The 20,835-nt window shown below is 48.9% G+C and overlaps 1 protein-coding gene across 1 annotated transcript; it reads left to right on the plus strand.

Annotated features, from left to right (window-relative positions):
* The first annotated feature begins 364 nt into the window (after nucleotides 1-364).
* On the plus strand, nucleotides 365-19,840 carry si:dkey-106n21.1 (solute carrier family 23 member 2). Its single transcript, XM_036517639.1, has 12 exons — nucleotides 365-436; nucleotides 5,891-6,043; nucleotides 6,583-6,740; nucleotides 6,980-7,145; nucleotides 8,437-8,618; nucleotides 11,110-11,227; nucleotides 12,468-12,624; nucleotides 13,131-13,384; nucleotides 15,064-15,228; nucleotides 17,066-17,174; nucleotides 18,284-18,379; nucleotides 19,653-19,840. Exons 1-12 carry the CDS (start codon nucleotides 365-367, stop codon nucleotides 19,838-19,840), a joined length of 1,818 nt encoding a protein of 605 aa, XP_036373532.1.
* The last annotated feature ends 995 nt before the right edge of the window (nucleotides 19,841-20,835 follow it).

The following is a 20,835-nucleotide window of genomic DNA, read 5'->3' on the forward strand; positions in this document are numbered from 1 at the left end:
ACAATTAAACAATCTGACAGTTTTAGCCACTCTGTTAGCTCGCACCCCTTTCACAAACTCTGTAGCCACATCATTTCAGAGAGGAGTCTTTCTACTCACTGTGAGCATTAAAAAAAAAAAAAAAACAGAAACTCTCGGACACATGATGCTGTACGTAGGAGGGGAGAAAAGCTGTGCAAAATTACACAATTACTGCTCCACGGCTGCCAGTCATGGCGAGTGGCTGCCGTTTCCTTGACAACATGACGTGGGTTTAGTTTAATCCAAAGGCCACTTTAGTGACTGCTGGTCTGTGGTGGATGGGCTCTGCACACTGCCTGTCCCTCAGCCAGTCTTCCGAACATCTCCCCCACTCCACTCAGCCATGCATCTGCCCCAGCACCAGACCGGCAGCTCCGTCACCATGGAGAACGGTACCATCAACCCTTCCTTCGAGGTAAGTGCCGAGCGTCTGCCCCGCCGATGTGCCGCCTCACGCCGGCTCCCGCTGTGCTGGAGCTGGGTGATACTCTCAGCGCGGTTTCATCTCGGTCATCCCTCTTCCTGCGGGCTCTCCGGTCCCTGTGCTGCCACAAGCTGTCTGCCGGCTTCCTGTGCTTCTCAGTCCTGCTTCCGAACCGTACGCTGCGTTGTCAGAAACTTACCAGCCATCAACACTGCTTTCCACAACAGCACCATTTTGGAAAATATACTACATAAGAGCATTAGAGTTTTCCATAGCTTTTGCTGAATTCAGAAGTTATGTTTTTCATATATGCTTCTGTGTGAGACAAAGGATCTTGCTAATCTTTACTGAAACTCAAGTCCAGTCTAAACCCTTAAGGAATTTAATTAGACAGGGGCACATTTGTGTGTGGAGAGAGCAACACAATGGAAGTGGTTGTTTTTCCCAACACGAGGTACCAAAATATGAGATCGAAAAAAAGAGTGAATACGATCTGAAAAACAGTTCTGAAATAGCTTCATTCTACCAGGGCTTGTGGAGCCTGACAGGGGGAGATCGTCCTGAAGTAGGGTTTTCCACACAGGAATGCACACCTGTGATTTCATCCGTTGACACTGTTTAATTTCATTGAGCTGTCTGAATCTTTGTTGAAAATGTCTGACGTCAGTCATTTTTTCGTTCAGACACATCTTCTGTGTCTGACCTATTTCTTAGTTCTTACCGTTTGGGAGGGAAGTGAAACGGTGAACCATAAGTGTCCTTTGGACTACAAAAACAAACAACTTATCACCTTCACTTCTATTTTAAGATGATTTATTCACCTGCAGAAGAGTAAAACATTTACAAAAATGGGGTCATCAGAATTAACATCTGCAGTTAATATCATTGCATCTGAGAAAAAGGTCTCTCATAACTCACATTTAATAAGTAACTCAGTGAGAGCTCACTCAGAAGGAGCTGGTTTAACATGCAGATACAGACCCCCATGAAAGAGCTGGTTTTTCATTTATCATTAAAGATGTGATCAATGGGCTGCCTGGATCCTGGACTTTGAGAGTCACCCTCTGCAGAAGAGTTAAATATGACCCAACAGGTGATTAGAGATGAATCTTTAGAGAACAAAACACATGAGTTTATTGAGTATCGGATTCCTCTGTGCTATGCATGGTCCTTTTCCCAGTAAAAGCATTAAGGAACTGATTAATCTCTTGCTTTTTTCTTACACATCACTGTGAGTTTAGTTCAGTAGTCATTGATGTCAATTAAAAATATTTTGGGAGTAAGGTACATAATATGTATATTGTGCAGTGTATATTGTATATATTTAAGAGTTTATATGAATAACATGAATGTTTCAGTGAAAATGACATCAAGGTCAGAATGAATCTACCCCCAAACAGCCAGGCAGCAGGCCAGAATGCTTTGACATTTTGTTTTCGAGGTGAAGAGTGTGTCCGCATCAGGGTGCTGCCCCAGGTGGGCAGGTGGGTGTGGCAGAGAGATGGGGGGCCCGCGTATGCGTGAGATGCGGAAGGGAAGCCCTGTAAATCTGTCCTGAAGGGGAGAATCAGTAAACACGTAAATCACTCATACCCACAGCACAGCAGTGAGTGTCTTTGATACCACGCAAGAACACATGTGTTCAATTATCGCTGAGCTCTGAGCCTCAGCGGCCTGGGGGGGGGGGGGGGCGCTGGCAGCTCCCTGTCAGGGCTCTGGGACGGGTCTGTGATGTGCAGGTCGCAGATTTTGAGGGTACTGGAAGCGGCCGCAGAGCCGACAATGTGTGATGACGGGGGGATGCGACTGGTGTGGCACGTTCGAGGAGTTCGTTTTTCACGTAAATGATGAAAATGTGCTACAGACAGCTTAACGAATGAAAATAATAAGGCAGGAGTGAGAACCCTGCCTTTCATTTATCAGCATGCGTGGCTCCTCGGTGCCCCCAGCCACCCAGCTTAAGACCAGTGACCGCTGAGGTATTTCAGTGTACACTTATAAATTCATTATGCCAAGCCTGCATTTTGCTAAAGAAAATGACTCTTCTCTCAATGTTTCCAATACATGGCGTCTACTTTTAGGTTAAACTCTGAATGATTTTGGGAAAAAAGAAATAAAAGTGTAGGCTTCCCCAAAATTGCTTGGCATAGAAGTTGAGATACTTGAGAAAGAGATTATTTTGAACGTGGAGATGACTCAGAGTGGCTTCTTCTTGGTTCACCTTTTCCCTGTAGCTGTATAACTGTTACTGTCTGCACTTTTTGCTGCTATGTACAGAAAAACTTTTTTGTTGGACAACAAATATGAAGAGAGAAACATAGGTACATGTAAATGATAGTTTTTGTGATATTCCAGCTGATTTGTGCTTTTTTTCGTCAAACTTCAGGTGAAGTACAAAAAAAGGTGTATGAGGTTGCTGTGTTTTACCGTGGTGCTGCTGGTGTACTCACCTGCAGGGTTCTGAGGTGCCCAGGTGCAGTGCCAGAGCTGAGCAGCAGAGGGCAGCGATGGCATGCACAGAGCCGGATCTATAGCATTGGCTGCAGAGGAGCGTGGCATTGATTACACCGATTCCAAGAACATGCCAGCGCGTGAGACACACCCCGAGACAGCGTGTGTTAACGCAGTGGTCACAGCCCGTGACGCACTTTCTCTCTGCGTTTTACACGGCGGCCCCCACAGTCTTCACGACACACCGGGCGCTCGGTCCCTGTGTCCCTCTCCTGCTAATCTTTTACAATTTTGTTTTATTCCCTTTGAGGCACCAAACCTGGAAGTGCTTTAAAAACGGAAATGCCTGGAACGAGAATGTCTGCACAGTGACTGGCGCTTTCTCTGTGCCAAACCACCGTGTCCGTCTCTTTCACCACAGTCTCATCAGCCTTTACTCCACGGAAGATGCCAGCGCTTTAGCATAGCTCTGACTCGGCACTGTGAGCTCTGGCATACCAATTAAAGACTCAGTGTCATTCTGACAGAAAAGAAGATATAGCTTACTTTAGATTGTTTTAGTGGTGGCTAAAAAGGAAAGACAGAAACAAGCCAGGACTACTATGCATTTGACAGAATGTGATATTGAGATGATTTGTTCTTTTTAGTGTAGCCGGGGAAAAAAGGCTTGCATTCTTGTCGTGGCAGTGAGAAGTGCTGTGGGTGTATAAAGACGTCTGTCTCCGGTGTACTGAGGCCATGCTGACAGAGTGCATCCGCTCTTTTGGTCTCGCCTTTGGGGCAGACCGTAGGGGTGTTAGGCACCAAGGACAAGCACAGGCTCAGAAATCCCAGCATGCCCTTTATCACCTAGGATCACTGATCACCGACGGGTTAAAAAAACTGGTCTAAAAAAGTTTGCTACCATTACTGTCAGCCCCCCCCTTCACCCCCCCACCCCTGGCCTCTCGGCTAATCCTGCCCCACCAGCGCAGAAACCCCTTCAGTCCCGGGCCGTGGAGCCTCCCATGGGAGCGCTATAGCACAGGGGCTCAGACGATGCAGCGGTCACCGGCGGGAAGGGAAGCAATCGCTATGGAGGCCTGGGCTGGGAACCATGTTACAGCGGGTGACAGCCGCCTCACATTTACTCACATTTACTCACATTTACTCTGACATCCTGCTGCAGGTCTTTTTATTACCTCCTTTGCTTTGCAAGTGTGCGTGTGTGTGTGTGTGTGTGTGTGTGTGTGTGACTGTGCAGCTTAATGAACTCTGATTTGCTGTTGTATTCATTAGCCTGCATAGAGCTGAAACATGCAACAATGCAGAAGAAAAAGTATGTGAGTTTAACTGGTATATGTGACTACACCCCTCAGTGTCCCAGTGGAGACTGAAGTTCTAGCCACAGTTCTCTCCAGCACAGAGCACAGTCAGAGCTACAGCAGAAACCCCAGCACAGAGCGCAGTCAGAGCTACAGCAGAAACCCCAGCACAGAGCGCAGTCAGAGCTACAGCAGAAACCCCAGCACAGTCAGAGCTACAGCAGAAACCCCAGCACAGAGCACAGTCAGAGCTACAGCAGAAACCCCAGCACAGAGCGCAGTCAGAGCTACAGCAGAAACCCCAGCACAGAGCGCAGTCAGAGCTACAGCAGAAACCCCAGCGCAGTCAGAGCTACAGCAGAAACCCCAGCACAGTGGCTGGTGAGACCAGCTGTTTCCCCACACCGCTCTCAGCGCAGTAATCCCTGGAACAAAGAGAGGTCCTCTGCTGTAGGAACAGTGCCAATATCTGAGCATAATTCATAATTGTGAACATAATTAATCGTGATTCATATGGGTTTTTCACAGCAAGAGGGACTGGGACAGAAAAAAAGGACACCCGCACCCGCTGATGAGAAAAAAAACATTTACTTTTCTCAGCAGATCAAAGGAAAGGGCTGAACAGAGAAGAGTTTTCTTTCTGCAATAAATCAGTCAGAAATAAAGATATGGAAAAATGTGCAAGCATCGTGAATTCATAACTGTGTAAACTCTCAGCCATGACTGGAGCCTATTCGTCTCCGCTGACAGTTACGCAACATCGGCCGTTGGAGAGCACAGCGGCCCCATCACGGGCAGGATGCTGCGGAGAGCGTGCAGGAGCTCACCTCACCTGCTCTTCACCCTCCTCTCTCACTCTTACCTTTACTTTAAGGCCTCATTAATCAACCAATAATTATACATTAATAATACATAATAATAATTATACATTAATAATACATTAATGTTTATTACTGTGTCTGGTTAGGCAAGTGGAGAGAGCACTGTAGAACAAACAGCTTATGTCAGTGTCATTAATAAATGTTCATAATATTTTAATTAGTGGTTAATTAACAGGCTCTGTACCTTGAAGGTTACCAACTTGTTTGACTTGGTGCTGTCCTTGACTGAGAGTTCATGTCAGTTTTATGTTATGGATTCCAAATACAGATGTGAATATAATATTTCACATCTGAGGTTTGGATAATGCTTCACGTTTGGGTGTGTGTTTTGGAGGGGTGGGGTGTAAAAGAGATAAAATAGAAAAGATTGCTCTCTTTGAAGCTCCTCTGGGAGTTTCTGCACTTTCTCACCACACAGTATATTTATAGTAACGTTGAGCTAACACCCCAGAAGGGGTTCAGCTACAGGGGACCTTTTGTGCACGTTTTGCCTGGGATGCTCGTTAATGCTGACCTGGAAACAGCGAGAGGGGGTTCCCACTAACGTGCCAGGTGAGCAGTTTGCCAGCAGTCGCACCTGGAAGCGCCTGGATGTCAGGGGAAGTGAGAGGGGCTGTGTGTGTCCAGACTCCTGCCGTGGGACGTTACGGCCACACCTCACCCAGGTGCTGCTGTGCATGCTGGTGCTGGGACAGGGTGAGGCTGTGACCTCAATGCTCTGCCCCCTCTACCTGAAAGTGTTGTGAGATCAATGAAAGGCACTACATAGATGCAACATATTATTATTGTTGTTGTGGTTGATACTGCAGGGTCTGGACGGCGGAGACCGGCCAGAGAAGATCGTTATCGATGAGAAGAACACAGACAGCCTGGGCAGTCTGGAGCAGAGGCGAGACATTGACCTGGTTTACTCCATAAACGACAGACCGCCCTGGTACCTCTGTATCCTGCTCGGCTTCCAGGTAATCTGCAATATTGCTGTTATTATGTATTAGTAGAGCTCAGCACACCCCCCCTCTCTCTGCCCACATTCAGAGAAAAATAAGGGTGCTCAGGGGACCGTGTTTGAGACCATATGAATCAGCCGCAGGCACGCAACCCTGTGGAGATCAAAGGGGACAGGCGTCCCTCGGGGACAATCAGAGGACCCTGGGCTTCCCTGAAATGACCGGGCGGAGTCCTCAAGGAGACAGACAAAAAGCGGGGCCTCTGGCTGCAACTACCAATGGGAAAACAGCATGTGCTTGCTGCCGTGGAGCTGAAAAGCAGAGAGCGCGACCCCCTGCATCCGCCCCCCCACCCCTGACCCCCTGCCCCCCACCTGCCAGTGCTGAGCAGTTGACCACACTATCTGTGAAATCATCTGTGAAATCAGTGCTCTCCTCACCAGGACTGACCAAAGCAAACTGCTTGCAGGGAACTCACACCTGTGATTTCTGCAAATCTCTGCTTTCTCTGGACTGTCTCTGCTCTTACTCTCAGACTCCTCCTTCGTTTCCAGCACTACATCCTGGCGTTTGGTGGCATCATTGCCATTCCCCTCATACTGGCTGATCCCATCTGCATCAGGGACAACAACGCAGCCAAGAGCCAGCTCATCTCCACCATATTCTTTGTGTCCGGCTTGTGTACGCTGCTTCAAACAACCATTGGAACCAGGTAGAACATCACCCCCCACCCACAACCACATTCCCCACCCCCATCCCCACGCCCACAAAACTACACCCACACCTCCACACTCCCACCCCCCCCACAGAACTACACCTCCTGGAATTACAGCACACAGCTACACCCCAACCCCGGGATTAGAACACACAACTACACCTCCACACGTGTAGCACAGGTAGGCCTCGTGTCCGGCTTCCCCAGCAGTCGTCTCCGCTGTCTGTGTGCCACAGGTTGCCCATTCTGCAGGGGGGCACGTTCAGCTTCATCACGCCCACACTGGCCATCCTGGCCCTGCCGAAGTGGCGGTGCCCCGACGTCTCTGCCCCGGCGCTCTCCAACGCCACGGACACGGCGCACACCGACGCGGACGAGGTGTGGAAGTCCCGCATGCGGGAGGTAAGCCGAAAATCCGAATGACCTCACAGTGAGGGCATCTGTTAGCAGCTGAAGGTTGCTAACAGATGCCCTTTTTTACAGTCACGCAGCCCATGGAGTTATGGTGAGACACAGAGTTGTTTGCTCTGGCTCAGGTAACACCACACCTGGGATTACAAAACTCCTCATGCGTCAAACAGCCTCCCACTTCCTTGGCGGCGATATTGACTCAGTGCGAGCGAAATTCACGGATGATTGCGTCTTTATTGACAGTTTAAATCTCTGCCTCATTAAGGCACAAATGGCATCTTTCACATGGAAGGTAAAGAGATGCTGGTGCTGCAAACCTGCTGTGCAGGTCTGTGTGCGGGTATCTGTAGGGTGATGCCTGTGTCTGTGTGCGGGTATCTGTGGGGTGATGCCTGTGCCTGTGTGCGGGTATCTGTGGGGTGATGCCTGTGTCTGTGTGCGGGTATCTGTGGGGTGATGCCTGTGTCTGTGTGCAGGTGTCTGTGGGGTGATGCCTGTGTCTGTGTGCGGGTATCTGTGGGGTGATGCCTGTGTCTGTGTGCGGGTATCTGTGGGGTGATGCCTGTGTCTGTGTGCGGGTATCTGTGGGGTGATGCCTGTGTCTGTGTGCGGGTGTCCTGTGTCTGTGTGTGGGTGTCCTGTGGGGTGATGCCTGTGTCTGTGTGCGGGTATCTGTGGGGTGATGCCTGTGTCTGTGTGCGGGTGTCTGTGGGGTGATGCCTGTGTCTGTGTGCGGGTATCTGTGGGGTGATGCCTGTGTCTGTGTGCGGGTGTCCTGTGGGGTGATGCCTGTGTCTGTGTGCGGGTATCTGTGGGGTGATGCCTGTGTCTGTGTGCGGGTGTCTGTGGGGTGATGCCTGTGTCTGTGTGCAGGTGTCTGTGGGGTGATGCCTGTGCCTGTGTGCGGGTATCTGTGGGGTGATGCCTGTGTCTGTGTGCGGGTGTCTGTGGGGTGATGCCTGTGTCTGTGTGCGGGTATCTGTGGGGTGATGCCTGTGCCTGTGTGTGGGTGTCCTGTGGGGTGTGCGGGTATCTGTGGGGTGACGCCTGTGCCTGTGTGTGGGTGTCCTGTGGGGTGTGCGGGTATCTGTGGGGTGACGCCTGTGCCTGTGTGTGGGTGTCCTGTGGGGTGTGCGGGTATCTGTGGGGTGACGCCTGTGCCTGTGTGTGGGTGTCCTGTGGGGTGTGCGGGTATCTGTGGGGTGACGCCTGTGCCTGTGTGCGGGTGTCCTGTGGGGTGTGCGGGTATCTGTGGGGTGACGCCTCTGTCCTGTGCCCGCAGATCCAGGGGGCCATCCTCGTGGCATCGCTGCTCCAGCTGCTGCTTGGCCTGTCGGGATTGGTTGGGCTGGTGCTGAAGTTCATCGGGCCGCTGGCCATAGCTCCAACCATAAACCTGATTGGTCTGTCCCTGTTCATCGAGGCGGGGAAGAAGTGTGGTGCTCACTGGGGTATTGCTGCGCTGTAAGTGCAGACCGGGCCCCCTGCTTCACAGCTGGCATAAGGGGCGGAGCTACGCGCTGCCAATCACTGACTCATCTGAATGAATAGCAAAGCCTGTGGCATGATGCTGTAATTTGTTCAGATCTTGTGAAGGCTCAGTCTCCTGTCAGTGCAACTTGGGGCACCTTATCTCTGCCCTTGGCTGAGGTCAAATATCATATCTTTCTTCATAAGGCTGAGCCAAACACAGATGTTTCGCCCTGGTTTTGTTTTACGATCATCCAGGAAAGAAAGCTCTCAGTGAGAGAAAGCTCTCTCTGATATCCTGTTATTATCAAATGAAATGGGTTTAAAAATACAAAGACAGTGTTCTGTAGAAGCTACAGTCCGTAAAGCACTGTTCTGCTTTTGCTCAGAGAGTGAGGCTTTCTGAACCCTATAATAGGTGCAGATACAATGCACTGTCAGTGACTGACCTGTATGAACCAATCAAAACACTTTGCTGTCTGTAGCCATAACGATTGATATTACATGATTACTCCACCCACACCGCATGTCCATCGTGCTCCTGTGTAACCCAAGGAGGGCTTCTCCCCAAAATCACATTTTACATGATGTCCGGGCTACAGGGAGTATCTAAATGTGGTTTGAAAAATGGTCATGGGGTGGGAACCCGGGACGCTGCTGTTGTGCGCTTTGACTGTGGTGCTTAACCAGAAATGCTTCAGTAGATATGCAGCAGTATAAAAGCATAATTAGGGAAAATATAAAGTGTGCTAATGAGACACAATGGTGCTGGTGCACTGAACGATTACACTGATACTGAACCATGTCCGAGCGATTAAAAGAGATTAAAAATGCGAAACAGTTGTAACAGTTTTGCACCCAGCCATCGTGTGATTTTTTAAACGGGCATAAATACATCACACTCCCGCACACAAGCATTTTTCTTTTTAAATATCATTGTTAAGATCAGAGATGGCCCACTCCTCACCTCCTAGAGGGGCCAGCATTCCAGGAGATAAATCTCTCTGGCTCGGCTAGCGTCCGTGCGCAGCCATATGGAACAGATTCACAGCGGTGACCGAGGAGCTCACAGCCACTAAATGAATCTCTCAGCGCTGTCCTCAGCTGACACACCTGCGCTGGGGGATGGGGCGGGCCAGGGGGAGGGGGCGGGGACAGGGCGGGGATGGGCAGGGGCTGGGGCGGAGTCGGGGGGGGCGGGGTTGGGAGGCAGGGAGCGGCCAGGGAGGGGACGGGCAGACTCCAGGGTGGTCTGGGCCTGCAGCTGTTCCTGTCAGCGGGCCACATCCCTCCACTTCCTGCGTCTAACACATGCCTGCTGCAGGCCTCACACTTGCCGTCTGAATACAGCAGTGATTAGCTGCTAATTGCTTCTGCTGTCACACCTGCACCTGTCTGCTGTTCCATTGCATACCGTTCAGTGCTGAGCGTGACAGGGGCATTCCTTTCCCTCATTCATACTCCCTCCTCATTGGCTGTCACTAGGACAATACACCAATAGGGTCACTCCCTGCTCCCAGTGTGTCTGGGATTTGTGGGTGGGCTCAGAAGAAATGGCTCTGACCCCAGATCAGCTGACATTGAGTCTCTGACTGATGGTGAATATCTATTATATGCCTTTTAAGCCCAGGAAAAAGAGCTCGCCTCAGGGGCCCCTGACCTTGGTCTGGAGAGAATATCTGACTTGAATACCTGAATTCTTCTGCATACCTGAGGAACTCAAACCTGGAGAAAATGTTTGGTTGGTCATAGTAAGTGCTCACCTAACAATGGTGCCTGATATCCAATCAGAGTGCTTTGTATGTTCAATCAGTCAGACTCACTGGTTTTGTTTTTGTGGAAAAGGCGCTTTTTTCCTGGGCTTAGATCGACCATGAGGAATCAGGAGTGTTATGTGCCTGTAAGGACGTACTGAAGGAATCCCACCCAGGGAAGCTAACCCCCCATGCCAGCGTGCGATCTCTGCAGTGAGGCAGCAGAGAGCATGTCTTTGATCTGAGAATCTGATCAGAATCTTTGATCTGAGTTTTGATTGTTTCACATGATTAACACAAATACATTATAGATGCATTTCTTTTTCAGCCTGTAACAGCCTTCACTTTTTGCCCTTTTTGAAGTATTTTTATCTAACAAAACAACAAGCTGAAAACAAGTCTCTAATCTCTTTGTTATAGTCAGCATTATTCAGTGAAACCCAATCTCTGCCATAATTTTAATTGTTACGACATCATGTCAGACACAACATCTGAACATGCATCTAAAACAAATTGCTGCTGATGGCTGATCTTTATTGATAAACTTGTGATGACATCAGATTGGACCAGTGTTACAGCCAGGTGAGCTGGGTGTGAGTGTTGTGTGAAGGTCAGGTGAACTGGGTGTGAGTGTTGTGTGAAGGTCAGGTGAGCTTGGTGTGAGTGGGTGTTACAGCCAGGTGAGCTGGGTGTGGGTAGTAACTACCATCAATTTCTTGTCTTTTTCTCAGGACAGTCTGTCTAATCCTGCTCTTCTCCCAGTATCTGAGCAAAGTCAACGTTCCACTCATTGCCTATAAGGACAAGAAGTGGAAGGTCTTCCAGTACCCTCTCTTCAAGCTCTTCTCAGTGAGTGCTTCTGTTGTGTGAGTTACACTTCTTTATTTCCATCATTTCTCTTCCCCTCCTCTCTCTCTCTCTCACACTCTCTCTCTCACTCTCTCCCTCTCTCTCTTCCTCTCCTCTGTCTCTCTCTGTCTCTCACTCTCTATCTGTGGCTGTCACTATTTCTCTCACTCTCCATCTCTCCCTCTCTTTCATCTCTCCTCCTGTCTCCTTCTCTCAAACACGTTCATCTAGCAAAAAATCCCAGGGATCATCTCCAAACAGAGGCGTGACACTGAGGCCATCAGAGAGTGAGATTCGCTCTGATGTTGGGGCTTTCCACACCTGTGCTAACTGCGGATTATGGGATCCAATAAAAGATTATACCCAATCCCAGCCAGGGGCCATGGATGTTGCCTGAAACCAGCCGGAGGGGGTACTGCATTGTACATGTTACCCCCATGCAGGTGTAGCGTTTCCTGCCTGCAGGTGTAGAGTTCTCCCAGCCTCAGGTTCTGGGAAATCACAGCCCATTGGGAAAACAAAGTAACTGAATTATTTAAACAAAATGTTTTTTCACTATATTTCACTGCCAGAGAACAATTTGTTCCTCGTCAGAACAATCATTCTACTATCACCGTTGTCATTAAGGGGGAGTCTCTCACTGTGGCTGCTCTCCCAGTGAGTGACATGAGCTGGATTCCTTTCATAATTTACACTGACAAAGACAAATAACGGTATTGTTACCTGGATTACTGTGAGTGTCTTAAAAAAACACTGATTCATTTATCCATGCTTTAGCTGAGCTTGTGTGGGAGCCTCCCTTTCACTGTCACTACTGTGTTAGCTCAACTCGCAACCGCTGACCATTCACCTGTGATCTACAGAAAAACACAAACACTAGCAGGCAGAGGATCGTTTTGGAAACCGAATTCTCCAAAAGTAATTTGTTTTTGGTAGAATCAGTCTGCGATAATGTGCCGACAGGTACAGAATGCATGCATTACATGTGTGTGTGAGTGCGTGTGTATTTGTGTGTGTGTGTGTGTGTGTGCGTGTGCGTGTGTGTGTGTGTGTGTGCGTGTGCGTGTGTGTGTGCATGTGTGTGTGTATTTGCACGTGTGTGTGTGTGTGTGTGAGTGTGCGCATATTTGAGCGTGTGTGTGTGTGTGTGTGCGTACGTGCAAGTGTGTGTATGTGTGTGTGTGTGTTTGCGTGCGTGTGAGATGCTGAGTCTCCTGCTCTCTATTTGCTCCATGCACAGGCTCTGTTTGGGATGTGCGGCTCCTGGCTCGTCTGCTTCCTCCTCACCTATTTCAGCGCACTGCCCTCCAAACCTGATGAGTACGGCTACACCGCCCGCACAGACATCAACCTGGACGCCGTCACCAGCGCCCCCTGGTTCCACGTACCCTACCCAGGTGAACTGTGAGAGAGGGAGTCAGCGCTGGGAGTGTCTGAGAGAGGGAGTCAGCGCTGGGAGTGTCTGAGAGAGGGAGTCAGTGCTGGGAGTGTTTGAATCACTGATGACCTATGATGAGTCCCTGCGCTCTGGGGTTCGTGGCTGGCGTGCTGCACATCCTGTCTCTGTCACGGCTGCAGCCATGCTTGTTAGCCCAGTGTTGCAGCTGCATTCTTCAGCAGCCATGCTGCACCCTGTCAAGGTCACCCAAGGTCATTACCCTTGTGTTCCTCTGGTGTGGAAAGTGTGTCGTCCCTCATGAGCATGAGGTGCCACTGCATCATCCTGCCGGTGTATCGTCATGCTGGTGTGTTGTCGTGCTGCCATGTCGGTGTGCTGGTGTATCGGTGTAGCGTCGTGCTGGCGTGTCGGTGTGTTGGCGTGCTGGTGTAGCGTCGTGCTGGCATGTCGGTGTGTCGGCGTGCCGCTCTCTCCTCACGCCGGCGTGCTCTTTTGCTGCTGCAGGTCAGTGGGGCATGCCCACGGTGAGCGTGTCGTCTGTGCTGGGGATGATGGCCGGCGTCCTGGCCTCCACCATGGAGTCCATCGGCGATTACTACGCCTGCGCCCGCCTGTCCGGCGCCCCCCCTCCGCCCACCCACGCCATCAACCGCGGCATCGCCGTGGAGGGCATCGGGTGCATCCTGGCAGCTATCTGGGGCAGCGGGAACGGCACCACGTCCTACAGCCAGAACATCGCCGCCCTCGGAATCACCAAGGTAACGGTCGGCCCGGCGACTGCAGCTACGGGCCCTGACTCCCATTGCACGTCAGATTCTCTGAGCTATACTGTATGGGGCTTGGCTATAAAGTGGGATAAGTGTGTGTAATGAGCCATCCAGATGATTTAAAGCACAGCAACTTCACAGCATCTGTGCCGCATTCTTAAAGAGTGAGGCCAACACATACTGCCTTGTAGCTGTCCTTCTCTATCCACAGCACAATGTAGAACCTAGGAGTGCAACTGCTAAACAGAAAAGGCAAAGATGGACATGTTGTTGGGGTGCAGGCTGGACAGAGGGGATAACCGTATGTGTGGTAGCCCTTCACAGGAAGAGCCATTCACCATGGATACAGCTCATACACTTAGGAGAGTTAGACAGGCAGTAATGTGAACAAATGCGTTATTTTATATGCAATGTTTCTTACAATGAATAACACTAATATGAGGAAATAAGCCATAAAAATTGATACACCTCTATTCATGTACCAATTGCACAAGCAGCAGCTCATTAAGTCCAAAACAAACTTTAGAAAAACGCCGCAGTGGGGCGTGACCTGTGTATCACAGCTTTCCCAGGAGGGATCTGTCATCGGGATATTGCAGATTCCCCAGAGATGAAACAAAAGCAAATTTTATCACCAACAAATATCACAGTGACTGGAGGCATATTCAGAGGGTGTGTCCCAGGTTGTATTTCTTCATTGTTCTTTCATCTTACTTTGCTTTCATTGCGTTTTTGGTTTGCAGCCACCACTTTCTTCATATGGTTATAATATGTTATAATGTAATAATGTTCTGATTATAAATGTCAGCACAGCCTTCCAAAAAAAGAAAGGCTCATTGATATCATTCATATTGTGGCTTTTATGCAAATATGTGCTGGACAGAACAGAGGGTGTGCTTCACATAGATGGCTAATTCATGTTGTTACTAATTTTCATAAGTGGAAAGTGATTTGTGTGAGTACATATTTGCTGAGTTTATGTAATACATAGCGTCACGGTTTCTGACAGTGGAGCTAAACTGGCGCAGATGATCTTGCCTGAACGTCAGTTACATTCAGTCAGAGTTAAATTCCACAGGGCTACAGGTTTAAAGCCCAAGCAATGCACAGTGGCTGTGCCCCTCTGCAGGGTGTTTAACCTGAATGTGTCAGTCACACTCCGTTGTATGCAGGGATGCAAGACAGTGTGGATGATGGAAGATTCCCCTGGGTAAGGCGCCTCTTACAGAAGGGAAATGATGAATGTCATGCTGCAAGTTAAAAGCGTGTTGCAGTCTTCACACAGAGCTGAAAAGCCGCTTTCAGAGCGGAGGACCCGGGGATCAGGGTGTAGCCGTGAGCACAGCTGTGTGACCCCTGAAATGGGCAGGGTCATCATGTGCTGTAGTATCCGTGGATTCGCTTATTTTAACCAATCAAGGTGCTTTGCAGAGGACAGCGAAGCCTGTTTATCTGAGGGGTCACTGACTAATGCGTGGCACAGATGCTCCGCCCACTGAGGTGTTCATGAAGATCTCCCATCATGCCCTGGTGCAGCATGCAGCTCAGGGTTTGTCCAGGTGACAGAGTCCCGAGCGACCTGTGCAGGTGACACTCTGACTCACTCACTCTGACTCACTCACACTCACTCTCTCTCTCCCTCTCTCTCCCTCCCTCTCTCTCTCGGCCAGGTTGGCAGCAGGCTGGTGCTGCAGACAGCCGGGGTTCTGATGATTGTCCTGGGTCTCTTTGGGAAGTTTGGTGCCATATTTATTACCATTCCTGACCCGGTCATCGGAGGAATGTTCCTGGTCATGTTTGGAATGATTGCAGCTGTGGGAATCTCTAATCTTCAGGTATGATGCTGGAGCAACCTGCTGCAGTCTTATTTTTAGACTCTGACCTCAATGGTTTAAAAATGCCCCTCTGTAACCCCGCATACTGTAAAGGATTGTATACAGTATTTATTTAAATATGTACAACATGAGATCACTATTGAATCATTTTAAATTATAAGTTAGTGTGAAATTATTGTATAGTGGTTAAGAGTTAGTACTTTCAGATCAATGTCAAGAACAGTAATTCAAAAACGCACCGTTAACAGAGCAAATTGAGAAGTGTAAAATTTACATAAATATGAGTGTAAATATGGGGACGTATTTTGAAAAATATGTTTATTCATTAGAATATACATTATATATAATGTATTATTATATACATTTTCACCCAGTTTTAAAGAAAACAACAAAAACAGTATCAGCAGAGCAGAAATGACACAGAGGAGAGCGGAAGGACCGTGCGGGGAGCAGAGATCAGGGGTCAGGCCGGCCACGCCCTGCGGGGAGCGGGAGGAGGGTGGCAGGTGCAGCTCCTGGGCTGGGAGCACACCCACGCTCCTCATTCCACTCCCTGCAGGGGCTTGCAGGCGTTTGCGTTCAGGCCGTTACTGCGGAGTGAATCAGGCCGTTACTGTGGAGTGAATCACCAAACTGGCAAGAGGCATCAGAGCACACGGCCCTCCTCGTGACGGAGCGGTGTCACTGTGGAACGCTGTGGGAATGTGGGTGGAGGTGCAAAGCTGCACTGTCTGCCTGTTTCACTGCGATAACATCAAAGCAATCGAGGATATCAAATGCACTGGATAAGAAGCAAAACCACATAGACAGAGCAATTAAAGTAATAACTAGCTTAATTCCATATTAAATTGGTTTATTTACATAAGGCCAATGTGACAACTTTGGATTTGTTTCATAAATTTAATAAATGATGGATGCAATGAATCACCAACATGCTTCCTAAGCAGAATCCCAGCAGCAGTAACAGTAACAGCAGCAGCAGCAGTAACAGCAGCAGCAGCAGTAACAGTAACAGCAGCAGCAGTAACAGCAGCAGCAGCAGCAGCAGTAACAGCAGCAGCAGCAGCAGCAGTAACAGCAGCAGCAGCAGCAGCAGCAGTAACAGTAACAGCAGCAGCAGTAACAGCAGTAACAGCAGCAGCAGCAGCAGCAGCAGCAGCAGCAGTAACAGCAGCAGCAGTAACAGCAGCAGCAGCAGCAGCAGTAACAGCAGCAGCAGCAGCAGCAGCAGCAGCAGTAACAGCAGCAGTAACAGCAGCAGTAACAGCAGCAGCAGCAGTAACAGCAGCAGCAGCAGCAGCAGCAGCAGCAGCAGCAGCAGCAGTAACAGTAACAGCAGCAGCAGTAACAGCAGCAGTAACAGTAACAGCAGCAGTAACAGCAGCAGCAGCAGCAGCAGCAGCAGCAGCAGCAGCAGCAGTAACAGTAACAGCAGCAGTAACAGCAGCAGTAACAGCAGCAGCAGCAGTAACAGCAGCAGCAGCAGCAGTAACAGCAGCAGTAACAGTAACAGTAACAGTAACAGTAACAGTAACAGCAGCAGCAGCAGCAGCAGCAGTAACAGCAGCAGCAGCAGTAACAGTAACAGTAACAGTAACAGCAGCAGCAGCAGCAGCAGCAGCAGTAACAGCAACAGCAGCAGTAACAGCAGCAGTAACAGCAGCAGCAGCAGCAGCAGTAACAGTAACAGCAGCAGCAGTAACAGCAGCAGTAACAGTAACAGCAGCAGCAGCAGTAACAGCAGCAGCAGGCCTTGGGCCTGGCAGCCCACAGCGTGGTGCTGCTGTGTGACTGTATGTAGGTGACCGGGTCCTTCTCTTCCTTGTCTGTGTTGCAGTATGTGGACCTGAACTCCTCTCGGAACCTGCTCATCCTGGGCTTTTCCACCTTCAGCGGACTGGTCCTCCCAACGTGGTTCCACTCGAACCCGGGCATCATTGACACAGGTGGGTGTGACACACGCAAGCGCAGGCACACAGCACTGCTATGAACACAAGGTTTTAACGTGCCAGACTGAACAAGCGAGGCTTTATGAACCCTGTAATGGGTGGGGCTACCATCCGCTGTCACTCACTGACTCACAGGAACCAAAAATGGAAGGCCCTTTTAGCTTTGAAGGAAGGTGAAGACAGCCTTAATACTGTTGGAGTAAATGCTAATACTGCTGTTCTGAAAGCCACTGGAACAGGTTCTGTGTACTTGTGTGTATCTGACATACATTACTGCTCTTCCTCAAATATAACCTGAGCAGAGAGACAGTCTGACTAAGTGAGCCATGGCTATATTCACAAGTTTACCTGTTTATAGTACCATTTTTGACAAATAAATAGTCAACAGAGATTTTAAAAATGTATGACTATACAATACAATATTTCAAGATTATTATAAAGAAAAGGATTTGTTGAATATATAATCTCCAAGAAGGCAACATTGAAACCCATATTGCAGTTGTCATGTTTTAATGTGGAAGTGCATTCACTGTGTCAATGCACAGTAAAAGGCGGTCACATGTTCAAGACAGAGACCCGCCTGAGTCATGTGACTTCCGAGCTGCACACCGATAGGCTTAAACTTGGCATGAAGAATTGTCGGCTTTCTTTTGGTTGAGGTCATTTAACCGCTAATCCTCTTTCCTGTGCACTCAGTCACGGCCCCTGATCCCCCCCCCTAACACTTCAAAAAATTTCTCACAGCGTTTGATTCACTCATCACCTTTGGCCCATTCTTCATCCTCACTTTCACCAACAAGCCTTAGCCTGTTTCACAGAAATGAGAATGATTTTACTGTAGGACCTGAGTTCGCTGCCTGAGGGATCTCAGGGAATGCCCTGCGGCTGCCCATGGCATTAAGCCATTAAATGGACAATGAACTCTTGTTCACCTTTGGAATGGTTTTGTTTGGATCTGAAGAGACAGAGCCACTTAGGGCTGCTTGTTTGTAGGATTGTATGTTTAAATAAAGATGGGATGCGAGCAAAAACAAATAAAAGATTTGGATTTTTTTCTGGCGGATCTTCAGGCTGTCAACTTTAAATGGATTTCTGTCTCCCTGCAGGATTCAAAGAGCTGGACCAGGTCATAATCGTCCTTTTCACAACTCATATGTTTATCGGTGGGTTCTTTGGATTCGTTTTGGATAACACTATCCCAGGTGAGAAGAACAGGTTCATTTCTTTAACATAAATAATTCAGATGGACTGAGATGATGCTGCTTAGTAATACTACTGAATTATGGCATGTGAAAATTTGATTATACCAAAGCAATTTTGATTGAAAGTTAATTCAATAAAATATTCTTTTCTTCATCAAGATCACATAGTTCAGTTTTGGCCTCTATGGTCAAACAATCTCTTAGAGACTTTGAATGGTTATTTGTGGTTGTGGCTCTGTATTGGCAAGAATTGGGAAGCCCTCAGGAACTTTGGGCCATTTATAAACTCAAAGTCCCCCTCAGCCAAAATGCTGATGTTCTTTACAGGAGGTATGCATATACTGACATGTGCTGGGGGAATCCTGTCTGACTCCAGCTGACATGCATGGACGGACACACACACACACACACACACGCACGCACGCACACATGTGTATACACGTGCGCACACACACGTGCACATGGACACAAATTCTGCAATGCTTGGCATGCACCATATGGAAAAAGCGTGTTTAATCATTTATAGATGTGACCATAGCAAGAGCTTAGCTTTAAATTTGCTAACAATCACTGCTGGTTAGATGAGACCACAGGACTGAGCCTTCACTCATCACTGATGAAACACCCATCTGTGGATGAGATGGTGGAGGGCCACCATCTCATCCACACTTCTACATAAAGTGATCATATGCCAGACTCACAGATAAAAGTTCAAATCTGAGAAAGAATTTGTATCAGGTTGCTTTACTGGTAGGGTTTGAGCAGGGTGTTAAAGGGGTGGTGGGGGAATTATATTAGATAATTGATTCTGCGGTGAATAGCTTTGACCCTTCGTCTCCCCTCCTCGTCTTTGGGGTTAGCGAGTACAGTGGGGAGCAGGCGAGGGCTGCGGGGGGGGGGTTAGGGAGGCATGTATTTAAACCTCTGACTTAATGGAATTTCATGCAAGTACTGGGGACTAATCTGGATGCAGATTATCCAGGAGCGCAGGGTACATGGCGGCCCACTGGAGAGGGGGGGGGGGGGGCGGGGTGGGGGGAAACGACAGCATGAATGGCACGCACACACACATGCCCGCATTTTCACGGGAAACCCGGCGCCGATCGCAGCACAGTGCGGCCCGGGAGCGCCTCACCGCTCTGTGCTCATGTTTTCACTATGTCCGAAATGTCTGTCTGCAGCTTCCCCTGTGCCCCCTTCCACAGAGCCAGGAGGACAGTGTGAAGGACACCACAGTAATGTCCTGATGGATGCTTTAACATGTTTCTGACAGGAACAGACAGAGAGAGAGGGATCAAGAACTGGAGGGAGAAGGTGCACCAGGACGTGTCGGACTGTGACAAAGACCAGTCCTGCTACGACCTGCCCTTCTGCTCAGAGTTCCTGCAGAGGTTCAAGTGCTTCGTCTACATCCCCTTTCTGCAGACGTTCAGGAAGTTTGAGAAGAGAACGCAGCAGTGATGTGGCCCACCGGTGTAGCATCCGTGCAGCTCCATCGCAGCTCCATCGCAGCGGCGATCAGCCTGCGTCTGCACCCAATCAGCCTGCGTCTGCACCCAATCAGCCTGCGTCTGCACCACAGCTCTCTGGCCCTCGGACACCATCAATCTCACCACAATGGCGGCTGTGTAAAACACACACATCCAGACTAGAGTCCATCTGTTATCTGGGATTTTTCGTAACTGTTGTTTTTATTTGTTCATATTTTGTTTATGTCACTGTGGCAGGAGTAGCAACAAGAAGGGAGAGGGGCCACGAAGGCCACAAAGGGGTTAAATCAGCTACTGTGACTGATGTTGGAAAAACACACAGAATGGTGTTCCATCAGCCTCGATTGGCACAGACACACAAAACCAGAGAGGTCTCTTTACCACTCTCCTTGACACAATTGTGGTTCAGTGTGGTTTGGTTTCAGTTTAGATGCTTTTCACTTCCCTTCTACCTCAGTAATCCAGACACCTTGCTAGATACATGTGTGCAGAGATTTGACCAAATTCAAATCTAGAGAAATCACCAAATCAGAAAGTGTTATGTCAGAAATAAAGCCCCGGTGTAATCTGTCATGGCTGAAACGCAGTGGTCACAGTGAATGACCTCTGACTTCAGGCAGCTGTGTGTTTGGGGTGTGAGGTGAGAGTGTCTGTAACAGGTCTGTATGAAGCCTTATGTTTCTCCATGTCACCGCATACGAAAAGCTTCACCAAATAACCAACATGAATACATACCCATAATTTGTTCTAATCTGTCGTGTTCCTCATCCTATTTCTCCTTTCGTGCGAAACATGTGCTAAATCATTTTCAAGTTATGACTTATAAAAGTGAACAGAACTGCATGCACCACATGCCTTAACCTTCAGGTCACATGCTTCCAAAGCTCCTTTCACAAGACAGGGTAAGAGACCTTAGGGGGTGTTTTCACTTGTCTACACTGCCCTCTGCTGGCAGCCTTCCACAAT

This window comes from Megalops cyprinoides, chromosome 23 (assembly GCF_013368585.1).
Source record: "Megalops cyprinoides isolate fMegCyp1 chromosome 23, fMegCyp1.pri, whole genome shotgun sequence".
Classification (NCBI taxonomy): domain Eukaryota; kingdom Metazoa; phylum Chordata; class Actinopteri; order Elopiformes; family Megalopidae; genus Megalops; species Megalops cyprinoides.

Coding starts and splice junctions, on each gene's coding strand:
- si:dkey-106n21.1 (XM_036517639.1), top strand. CDS start 365: ATGCATCTGCCCCAGCACCAGACCGGCAGCTCCGTCACCATGGAGAAC. Junction 437..5,890: donor CCATCAACCCTTCCTTCGAG/GTAAGTGCCGAG, acceptor TTGATACTGCAG/GGTCTGGACGGCGGAGACCG. Junction 11,228..12,467: donor CTCTCTTCAAGCTCTTCTCA/GTGAGTGCTTCT, acceptor CTCCATGCACAG/GCTCTGTTTGGGATGTGCGG.